General features: G+C 36.7%; 1 protein-coding gene across 1 annotated transcript in view; it reads right to left on the minus strand.

Moving 5' to 3' along the window:
- The window catches only part of LOC107694902 (protein kinase C alpha type-like), a 121730-nt gene that overhangs the window by 40112 nt on the left and 69221 nt on the right, over positions 1 to 12397 (minus strand). The window contains exons 4-5 of the mRNA XM_016494616.1: positions 4993 to 5104; positions 4633 to 4761 (exon numbers count right to left, since the gene is read on the minus strand). Of these exons, the coding sequence (XP_016350102.1) occupies positions 4633 to 4761; positions 4993 to 5104 (241 nt within the window). The remainder of the gene's footprint in view (positions 1 to 4632; positions 4762 to 4992; positions 5105 to 12397) is intronic.

Here is a 12397-nt window from a genome sequence, read left to right on the forward strand (position 1 = left end):
TATATATATATACATATATATATATGTAAATTTTTTTTGTTTAATTCAGAATTGTTGAAACAATGGTCATGCAACCTGTATAATTTTTCCCACCCTCTAATGATGTGTTTTATTTATATGTGAATGAATTAAAATTTAAATTAAAGCGATTACGCCACATTCCTTCAAGTGGTGTGACTTCACAATTATAAAACATAAAATATTGTACATTGACTATATAGGGGGGGAAATAATTATTCATGTCAGTGCTAACACTTAATTTTAATGATCTTTATTTTTTGACACATAATTATGATATGCAGAAAAAAAAAATCAGTTGAGAATTATAAAGTACAAGCACATTTGTGACAAATGTACAGTAAATATCCAATACAGTTTTTGTACTGTCATATTGTGTGTGCACAATTAATGTTTACATTAAATATGATTGTTTTCCATGTCAATGTTTCTTTTATCTTAACTCTTACAGCTCATTTAGTTTCTATACATATTTTTGACCAAGAGTTTTGCTTTTCTCTATATTTTCTATTTATGATGTCCCAAATTTTGGTGCATCCCTAAACAACACAAAGTATAATGAAAGCAAAGCAAGCACAAACAAAATAATACAAGTGTACTGAGACAGAACAAGTACAACAGGATTTAGAAAACGTAGTAACGCAATGTAAAAAGATGCATTTTCAAGTTGAGTTTTGAATTCAAATGGTGAAGAGGTCATGGAGAGATTGTGACAGAGAATTCCAAAGATGTCAACTTGAACAAAATCAACACTGTTAGACAGATCATGGTAAAAAAAATAAATAAAAAAAAATAAAAATAAAATACAGGTAGTTTCTGAAGCAATTTATAAGACATTTGACTAACAATACATTTTATCTGGTTTTGAGGAATTTGGTCATGCAAATCTTGACATTGTGAATGCAGACAGTTAAGGAGCAGGGGAGAGGGGGCATTGAGTTTGGAACTAATGTCCAGTAACTTAAAGGTGCAGTAGGAGATCTTGGAAAATGCTAACTTTAGCCTGATAGCACTGAAAGCGAACGTCCCACCCTCCCTGCAATCGCCGTCCAAAGCCACGCCCCCGAACGCATTTACGCTCACAGACCAGAGACAACATTACCACAATAGGCTACATCAGCGGTTCCCAATTCCAGCCCATGTTCCGAAGTGAAGTAAACTTAAAAAAAAAAAAAAAAGGATTTCCCCCGCTCAGGGAGTAAGGAGCAATGAACACTGTGTAGGGATCATATCGATCGGAACACAGTTCATGCACGTAGCTCACTTCTAACGAGCTGGCGCGAGGACTGGATTAACCGCTGGGCTACATCATGTGTCATTCACCGGTGAGAAATCTTTAAAAGTACTACAATACCAGGAAGGAAGATCGGGTTGTTGATGTTTGCCTGCCATCCTCGCTCTGTCTGCACAGCGTGCGTGAACGCGCTGATGACGTATCCTGTCTGCGCGAACAGGGTGCGCAGAGGTATGCTAATACATACGTTGACAGGCAGGTAGGAAAGCATATTAAAACGCTTGGACCGAGTCACAATCACCAGCTGGAGTGCTCTTGATAGCCACCACTAGAGGGCACTCCAAACCATACCTTTGCCACTCTATCAAGGACTTCATTCTAGGGCTGGTCCGAATACCATTTTTTGAGCTTCGAAGCTTCGGTAATAATCAACACCGAATATTCGAAGCTTCGGAGGGAGGGGGCTGAACATATTCTTCTTTCAACACATGTCTACACCGAACGCCGCGCCGCGACAAAATACAATAGAACCTATAGGATGCTGTATACACTGGATGCGGCGCGGCGTGGCGTGGCGTGGCGTGACAAATTCCCGGCAGTAAACTGCTGCTGCGTTCTATTTATGACGTACTGACACAAATTTCAAATGATTCTCAACAGTTGCTTTGTCGCGTCCAGTATAGACAAACTTTAGCTGTTGCGGCGCGGCGTGACCTGTAATAAAGACAGGAATCTCTGTGTGTCTGTCTGTCTGTTTGCATTTTTATTATGTCGAGAACCGTTCATCCAAATCGACTTCACGCGTGGCAGGTGTGTTGCTGCGGACCCAAGGGAGTGCAGTGTCGGATTTTGGTGCAATATGGACACGCGACACTTTCAGAATTAATAAACTTTTAATAAACTACAGAACAGTGCGAGCCGGAAGCGGCGCGCCTCACGCGGGCAGGGCTTATATTCTCCGAGAACGGACACTGCACTAGTGATACAAAACACACAGGTCTGTTAAGAGCAATACTTTTAATATAGACTAATTATTATTAGGCTGGGCTACTGTACGTTTTTTTTATGACTGCCGTATTCGCAAGTATTTTCCAAGCAAATTAAGTGCACGTTTTTATCACGTGTAAAATTATGACATACACGTGTCTACACCGAACGCCGCGCCGCGACAAAATACAATAGAACCTATAGGATGCTGTCTACACTGGATGCGGCGCGGCGTGCGGCGTGGCGTGACAAATTCCAGGCAGTATTTGTCAAAGTATTTTCCAAGCAAATTAAGTGCACGTTTTTATCATGTGTAAAATTACTGATTAACATGGCGGATAAAAGCAGCTCATTTTCTTACACCAACAATATACTATAGGCGTACTACTTACAGAACTCAGGTGATTTTTCAAACTTGATGTGCTGTTGTGGTAGGCCAGTTTCAAATCGCATATTTGGCACACTGCCTTTGTCTTGTCCTCACTCAATTTAAAGTGCTCCCACACAGCTGAGGTCTTCGGCATTTTTGTCTTCTCTTCCAGATGAACTGAATCATGACGATCACTCATGGGCGATTCATATTCAAGTGCGAATGAGAACCGTTTTGCGGAGGATGACAGGTGTAAAAAAAAGAAAGAAAAGAATATTCGAATCTCAAAATTGAAAATCGAATGCCAACCGAATAATCGAATATTCTGGCCCAGCCCTACTTCATTCCCCATAATCCTCTGCCTGGTCTCATCAGCACTCATTGTTTGCACCTGTGTCTCATTAGCATGGTTAGCTCACCCTATATAAGCTCAGTTCTCACAGTCATTCTTTGCAAAGTTGTGTATGTGTCATTACTGCAATTCTAATCCTTGTATCCTGGTTCTTCTATATCTTGGTTCCTGGTCTTGTTATTCTGCCTGTTTTCTGGATTACACTGTTTGCCTTAACCCCTTATGCCGAGTTCACACTGCACGATATTAGCCCGATTTTTCACTCGCCGACAGGTTTTGTGAAATCGCCGACAAATGCCCGACATCGGTTCTCGCGTGTGTTTTGTTGTGAAACGTAGTTTGCGGACCAGACAGAGCTGTCGGCGATTCTTCCTATCGTGAAGTCATGCAGTGTGAAACCCCCTGTCGCCGATCCATCGTGCAATGTGAACACAGCAGCAACTGAATGCTACCCCAGATAGTCACGCAGTGTGAAAACAACGGCGATCCGACGAGTTTGAAAATCGTGCAGTGTGAACTCGGCATTACTCTGTCGTTGTTTTGGATTGCCTATTTGTAGTGATGGGAGAAACGAAGCTTTTTGAAGCATTGAATCAATTGAACCAATTGCTTCGAAAAATTATTTGATGTTTCAAAGCACTTGAAAAAGCACATGCTGGCGACACCTGCTGGTGAAAACGTTGTAAAAGCATCAAGAACTCAGAACAAACTTACAAAACAAATGGAAATGTTTTTTTTTAGAAATACCATTTAAAAAAATAAATAATAACCATTTAAACACTATTAAATATTAGTGCTTGTGTTATGTGTTTTATTTAAGTATAATCAAACCCTTAACACACAATTAACTAAATTAATTATTTAATGAATTAATTGATTTATGTAATTATTTAATTAAGTGTTTTCATTAGAGCTGTCTATAAAAACTATCAGGCAAGAGTAGTGTTATCAGTCAGGAGAAGGAGGTGGATTTAATTCTATCGTAAGCTCATTTTGTTATTTTTAAGGTATGATGTGATTTGTAGGTTGAAAGTACTGAATGTTTTTACACATTTTTTTAAACTATATGTCCATCTGTGTTAAAGGGAAGTCATCCTTTGTTTAACCCACAACATCTGGCCCTGAATTCTTTATTTTTTTATAGTAAAATTTAATGTCACATGATTAACTGGGCAACCAGAAGTGGTTCATGGGTTCACTTTGAGATCAACACCCCCTAGTGGTGAACCATCGGAGTTTCGAAACATTTCGAAACAGTGTGACGTAAAGAAGCTTCGTTTGCTAAAATCACGTGACCTGGCTGGTTTGATACGCGCTCCGAAACACTGATTCAAAACAAAAGATTCGCAAATGTTTAGAAGCTTCGTGAAGCAGTGTTTCGAACGCGTCCATCACTACCTATTTGTGTATGACCTTTGCCTGCCTTTGGATTACGTTTGTGGATTACCCCTCCAATATACTACTGCATTTGGATCCTTCCGAGCAGTTTATTACAATCAGCATAGCCCTAAAAATTGAGGGTAGGCTGGTGAAAGATATGACCAAGTATATCTAATAAAGAGCAGTGAACCAAATACAGAACCCTGAAGAACCTTGGGAAATAAATATGCAACAGCATTGATATGTTTTGCACTGTTGCATCATTTGTCATGGTAAAACACGGAAACTCACCTGTGACATGCATTTTTTCTTCTATCACCTCGATCTTCAAGTAAAGACGTCCTCGTCTCTCTGTGTGGTCCATTCCACAAAGGCTTGGCACGTTCATCACACACTGCTTATGGACATTCGTATCACAGGCTGTGAACACAAACACACATTTGCATAAAGCAAGAGGTCCCTGTTTTCAGATTTACTTAATGAAAATAATACCTTGCTCATAATATTTTAACATAATATTAACATATAATATTCCAATAGTTAATCATATAATTACTCCATATACTAAACATCGACATAGAAAAGTCCCAAACAACCAGTGACCCTAGAACCGCCCCTGGGCAAAAAATAGTTTAGTATGGTACTACTTACAGTCACATTTCATTCCTTGGTGTATGAGTCCATATAGAAGAGATCCACAGTGGTCACAGAATGTGGGACTGCCATAGGTGTGGATCTTAAATTTGTGCTTGCTCCTAGGGTCCTACACAGATCAAATAATTCAAAAGAAAGAGAGAGAATAGGTCAGGAGATTGAGTCTGAGAAAACCCAAAAGGCAGAACAGGAGACCGAAGCACAACTAAACATTCTCTATGCCTCTTTCACATGAAAGGAATTTTTCTTTAAAGGATTCATGAGATTTAACAATTCAGAATGTTCAAAATTAAATTAATCTGGGTCAGAATGGTATAGATTCCATGGACGATTAACTAAGCCATAAGAGACGTGAAGTCATGCAGTTACACTGGCCTTTATAATTGTGTGAATTGCACCCAGTTTACACCAAATGTGAGCGAAGTGGTATATCACTGCTTCCAAAAACATGACAAACAGATTTGGAACATTTGCTGGAAGGTTGGAATGTGACGCGTTCAGTGTTGAACAGCCTCAAGTTGCAGAGGGGCACCATATCAGCAAATGCATCTGGTATAGTCTGTGTGTTAAGGTCAAAATGCTGAATTCTACTATTCAGTCTTTTTGGAGACAAAAAACAAGACATTTCTCTTGAAATATTTTCATATGTTTCTATTTAATTATAAACTCGAGGCAAATATTAGTCAAGCCAGACATCATCTTAGTTATGTCATTAAAAACAAACACTGACATCCTGACGGAAAACATGGAGGCTGCCTCCAACGGACTAATATTACCTGATATTATCAACAGCAACTTTTATGATGTTTTTGTTATTTTATGGAGCTTGACAGCCTTTGGTCGCCATTCATTTTCAACATTCTGCTAAACCTAAATGAAAATCATGCAGGTTTAGAAGATGATGAGTGTGAGTAAATTGCATAATTATTATTATGATTATATTTATTATAAAAATGGAGTCAGCATATATTTTTATAATCTTCTATTGACTAAGGATTACTTTCTTTCTTTTTTTTTTGTACTTTTGAGATAGATTAAATTGGGACTATGCGAGAACTACAAAATTAGCTTGAAATCCATGCCATTTAGTCATTTGGACATAATTACAGTAGACCATATAACCTTGGCTATACATGTGTCATGAAAATTTATAATACGGATATTAATGACTGAACTAAGCAGGGAATCAGGACAAAATAATGACACCATATGGCATATTATATAATGTCACATATAATATGATACATTTTGTCATAGTGTTTACCTTACCTGTAAAATTTCTGGAAAAAAGTCAGAGTTGTGACATATTCAAGCTTGTGGCACATTTTTTGTCTCCCTCAAAAACAAAGGCATTTTGCTTTAATACGTCACTATTCTGATTTTTTTCCAGATAGGCTATTTTACAAACGTAGAGAATTCATCCTACAGAGGATAAAGAGGGTTTTGTTTGCTTTAAATCCTCATCATTGATCAGTTTTAATATTGTTGCTTACATTGTTCCCAACACATTGTGAAGATAAAAGGAGAGTCCAAGGTCTAATCCAACAGGGCCTCAGACATAATGTAAGATGAGTTTTATTTCAGACACCTGACCATAGCCAAACATTAAAGATACTCCCTCACTTCAGAAAAGCATCCATTATTAAAAATGCATGAATATTTCATGGATGGTTAAATATAATTAGCTATAATGGCTTACTACAACATTTAACACTTGCATCTATGTTGCTCCGGAAATCATAATAATGACCCAATAAGGCCATTAAAATTTCACTAAAATCAAAATAGCAATTCAAATCTAGTATGAAAGCCCCATGCCTTCTGAAATTATTGTGCTTTCTCCACATCATCTAAGTTGCAGACAGGACAAATTACAAAGTTCAAGTATTGTCATCAGTAATGGCCTAGATCCAAGTTTCTCAAATGGGGGTTGATAAGTTGATGAAAAGCTAATAATTAATTATATTGAATGTACAATAAATAAGTAAATCAATAGGGCTAAATGCTAATCACGATATATCTTAGTACGATTATCAAATCAAAGGCTGCATAGTCTCACAATCCTGTGAATTTAACAAGCATTTGAGAACGCAATGTGCACTTGGTTTATTTATTTACACATTTGCAATAATTTATATCTAAGGGGTTCGGCTGACAAAAAAGTTTGGGAACCCCTGGCCTAGATGACCTGTCATATGCATCATGACTCTTTGGTGTCCAAGAGGTGGCCATGGATTTGCAAACATGCAATTGCTCCAAATGGCATATTAAAACTGGATATTATATTAAAAGTAGTACTCAAATTTAATGTGAAACTTGAGCTTAAGCCAGGTAGGAACACAAGGTCATAGGTAGCTTTATGTTGTTGGTAATAATAAAACAACAAATTTACATATCGTCGCGGTCTGGCGGAAACAATGTACGTCCAAAATAACTACCACTTTCAGGAAATGTAAAAACATTTTTTTTTAAATAATTAAACAGCGTTGTCAGAGTTGGTATTGTGGCTTTAAATATGATCAGACACTTACAATGTTTTTGACCAGTGAATGACGGTAATATGTGTTTTGTCCATCATTAGAACAGTCGCTTCTGAGGCAGTGAGAGCATCGCATTCAATTTTCTTACAGGTTATAAAGTTTATTATTGCTATATGGGTATTTTTGTAAAACCCACAAATGGACGTAAATATGACCAATAGCATTGATTTAAAATAATAATAAAAACAAAATATAATAGAGATAGAATGTTTTGATAATTTTCCACAGCACAGCTGACAACACCTGAGCACAGTGGTTGGGAAACACTGATCTAATCCACCATAAACTGAGCATTACAGGACAAAGAAGATTATAGTGATTAGTTTTTTTTAAACACATACTTCAGTTGATTATACATATAATCACCTGAAAACACTGCACAAACCAACTGACTGACAAGAAGAGGAGTGGATAAAGCCCAAAGTCGAAATCTGAATTTTCTTTACCTTGATTACGGTTAATGAGCTTTGGCTGTGAGATAATGAGAACTATCTGACTACCTAGAAACATTTAAATCTACCAGACACACATTTAAAGCCTTCCCAACAGGCATAGGAAAGATGTGTGTTTAAAATCTACAGTAGGTAGACAGTAGGAAGCCACCCAGAATAACCCTTACCACCTGACTTGTTCACAGAATATCCACCACATGGCTCAAAGGGACACCTTTTTTGTACCTCGTTTAGGTGTGCTGGCAGTTGTTAGTTAGGCTAAAATAGTTACATTATAATTTATAATAAATAAATAATTAGTCTTTGACAACGTAGAACTTGAATACACCCCTTCTATGATTAGCATGATTGTTATGCTTGAATTAAAATGTATTTTATATTTTCAAAATGACAATGTCAGGGTCAAACAATTGTCCAGATATCATAAGAAAAAAAAATCATTAAAATAATACATTGAATTCTTTAAAGGGAATCCTAGTTATGCATTTTGGATACTGGATTAAAAAAAAACAACAAAAAAAGTAAAAATAGCTTCATTCATTCTTCTACCCATTCTCAAAACCACTTTTCTGGGTGAGGATGCTGGAGCCTATCCCTGAAGTCTTAGACTAGAGCTGGGGAAAACATCCTGGACAAATGGCCAGTCTATCACAGGACTAAAACTGCTTTACTTGACTGAGTACTGCTTGACTGATTGCACAGACACTACTGGAAGAGAGCTGACCTGGATAATGACATCACTGAAACATCAATGAACTGACTTTAGCTGGAAAAATGACTGTTATTGTCTTCTTGCATTATTGACAACGTATTTTCCTGTTTGACACTGTAAAGTTGCTTTGACACAACCAGCATTGTATAAAGCACTATACAAATAAAGGTGACTTGACTGCTTATTAATATTATAAAAATTCAGGAAAAAATGCAAAGAATGCAAGGAATTATATTATAAAGCAGACATGCAGACCTTGCGTGACAAAGTCTGAAAAAATAACAGATAATTTTATCTTTTCAGCAAAGTTAGTTCAGGTTGTAAAATGTGAACAAATAAAATGTGAAAAAAGTCATGTGAAATTTGAAATGAATGAATGAATGACTAACCAAATAAATAAATAATTTAAATACTAACCAATCATTAATTTTCTTTGTGTTAAGACAGATGTAAAGAATTGTGTGTACAAAAACTTTTTTCCCCCTCTTACGATATTGAAGAAAATGTTTTATTCTAGTAATGTGCAAAACATGAACATGCTACAAAGGCTGCAAGGGAATTATAAAATAATGTAATTTACTAAATGTTCTGACAAAAACAGACCTACTTTAAGAAAAAAAAACATCAGAATGAGGCCTAGGAACTATTCACTGGGGGAAAGGCAATGGAAACTTTAATGAAGTGCCAGTTTTTCATGCAAATATTTTGCAATGTTTTAATCCAGTCACTTGTCCCAGAAGAGATGAGAATGAGTGACTGTTGAACTGAAAAAAAAAGACTTTGTTCAATGCATTAAATTACTTTTTGATTGCTACTATTAGCATCAGTGTTCAGATCCGAATAAAGCCCAACTTTCATCCCTGTACTTCTTTGATTATAGAGTACATGAAAAATTCTTTCTCTGGGTCTGCAGAAGCATGAACAATGGTACAAATTCAGATTTGAATTTTCAAATCACCCCGATGTGATCACAGGCTATGCTGCAGGCTGCATACTGTTGTGATCATACTTGTCATTTAATGATTTTCCAACAACAATCTGACATAATCTGACTTCATCACAAACCATCGACTTGATGACCAGATTATCAGCCCTGCCAACTCCATAAAAAATGACTGATATGGGTGAAGCAGGAGAAATAGGACTGTCAGTTGCAATTTCTTTTGGAGTGAACACAATAGGACAATGAGTTCAAGGCAAAAAAGCTAATTAATATGTTGGAAATATAGGTTTTATATTTCCCAACTCTGACAGGTGTTTGTAAACCTGGCACGTGATTTCCAAGGAGCCCAGAATCTCTAGTGATGCCTGCCATCTAATATAAAAATGCTCTATTAGGGACTGATAGTAGTGTGGGTACAATAACTGAGATTTGATGATAGCATGGAGTGTAATGTTACAGTGGAATATATTTTAGATCAAAGCGGTAAAGGGAAGGGAGTGGGTGGGCTGTCTTTCTTTTGAGGCTTGTGTTAATTAGCCCATTCCCTCCATCCTCTGTAGTTTATTATTAATTCATCACTCAAGGTGTGGCAGCTATAAACCTGACTTCAGTTCCTATACTGCAGTGGATAAACTGGATTCCTTCCCCAATAACCGGTACAAGACTGTGTGTGTGTGTGTGTGTGCGTGCAATTATGTATGTTTGGGTGTGTTCTTGTGCGTGGCAGTTAAAATGCTTATAATATCTTTGTGGACTAAAACATTTAAAGAGTTTGGGAGGCTTTCTACACAATTAGGAGGAATGCAAAGCCTGCACCATACGGCTTCATTATGCAATCACATGGCAACAACAAAAACAATAATCTTCAAATCAATGACTCAAATATTCTGCCAGTAAATTATTAGATGATTGCATTTTCCTTATCAATATTAGAATACAAAATCAAATGTTAAACAAACAGGAGATGTAATACTTTGGTGGAGTAAAAAGGTTTGTGCTCTTCTTCTTGAGAACACAATTTGAACTGAATTGAGCTGGATAATGACACCAATTTATTAGCACTGTTATTGAACTGAATTCAATCAACATTAAACATCCTATCTTTTGTAGGGCTGCTTTCTTCAGCTGAACTGAACACATTTCATAATGTATTAACTTTGCAACACCGTTACTAAACTTAATTTGAGCTGAATAATGACACTATTATCTTCTGTAGAGCTTCTTTACATTTTAAAATTGAATTGGTTTCATAATCTTCCAGCATTAACACAGTGATTTTACTGTTTTATTCATGTAATGCTGCTGTATTGTATAAAGCACTATAAAACTGGTCTTGTCTCATATGACGAAACAAAGTGTGTCTGATACCTTATTCATTTCAACCATTCACTACAATGTGTGCACACAAACACACACATATACATTAGCAACAGAAAAGGGGGTGTGGGTGACAGACACTGCTTGATTCACTGTAGGTGGTACAGGCAGAGACAGTGCAAGCCAAGGAAGAATATGTATGCGTGTGTCTGTGTGTGGAAAAGGCATCTAAATATAGACCCTGCTGCAGCTGTAGCCTGTGATATAAGGGAGAGCGTTCTCTGGGTTCAGTCAAACAGTGACACTAGGCTACGCTTTAGACTGATGCCACTTCCACACAGACTAGCCTTTACATCTCACAGTGACTATTTAATTATTCTGAGCCCCAATGTGTATGAGAGGAAAAGGGCTCATGCCATGTGTCGCAATAAAACAGAGTGCATTCCAAAGCTATTCAGACTTTGCTATGCTGCATCCTTATACTCAGGGCTGTCATTAAGCAGGGAAAAGTGGTAATGATTTCCGGGAACCACAGCCATGGGAGGCCCAGAGATTTCAGCCCAGGACTAATGTTGTCACAGTGCCAACATTTCAGTAGTCAGTAAATATCAGTAAAAATACCATACCATAGTAAAAGCTGTTTCATTTTAATATATTTTGGAAAATAAAACTATTGGAAAATAAAAATATTAAATAAATGAAATTAGTTAATTATTAATGCTATTCATACTTATTAGTAAATAATACATTAAAACATTAGCATAGCCTTCAAATATTGTTCAGTTAAGTCAACACTCCATTAAAAAGATCAAGTGAAAAGATAGTAATAAAATGAAAAACAAGGAAACGCATATTACAGGTAACAGAACAAAGGTAGGACAATTGCACACACTGCAAGACATAATAAACAGATCTTTTCTTACATTTCATATTTTTTGTCCCATCCGTTGCTATGGTTAACACTATGCCAAAAACTGCAATTTCAGATTCAGTATTTTAATATGGTGTGTATTTAGCAGAATTAAAAATAAATTGTTTATTTAAATTATCAATGAGTTAATCAAATTAAGAATGGGTTATGTATAAGGAAATTTATATACAGAAACCCAGCAAAGAGCACTCACTTAATCAATGAAACTGATATCACTTTAGTTCACTTTGTTGGTTACAACAAAACTATTTGTGTGCGTGCAGAGCTCTCACTAACTTTGGCATACTGAGCAGATTCTGACTAACTTAAATGCCTCTGATTGGTCACTGCATTCACATGTTTAACAAACATGTCAGAGATTGGCTACAATTCTCAATGCCGCAAAAACACGTTGTAAATAGAAACCACTGATGCTCTTCACAGAGCGCTCACACAAATACCAAAAGGAGCGTTTAAAAAGCAGCTGCCGGAATTAATCTAGTACTCAGTACTACTAAACACTATATA

Source organism: Sinocyclocheilus anshuiensis, unplaced genomic scaffold, assembly GCF_001515605.1.
Source record: "Sinocyclocheilus anshuiensis isolate Anshui unplaced genomic scaffold, SAMN03320099.WGS_v1.1 scaffold3199, whole genome shotgun sequence".
Lineage (NCBI taxonomy): Eukaryota > Metazoa > Chordata > Actinopteri > Cypriniformes > Cyprinidae > Sinocyclocheilus > Sinocyclocheilus anshuiensis.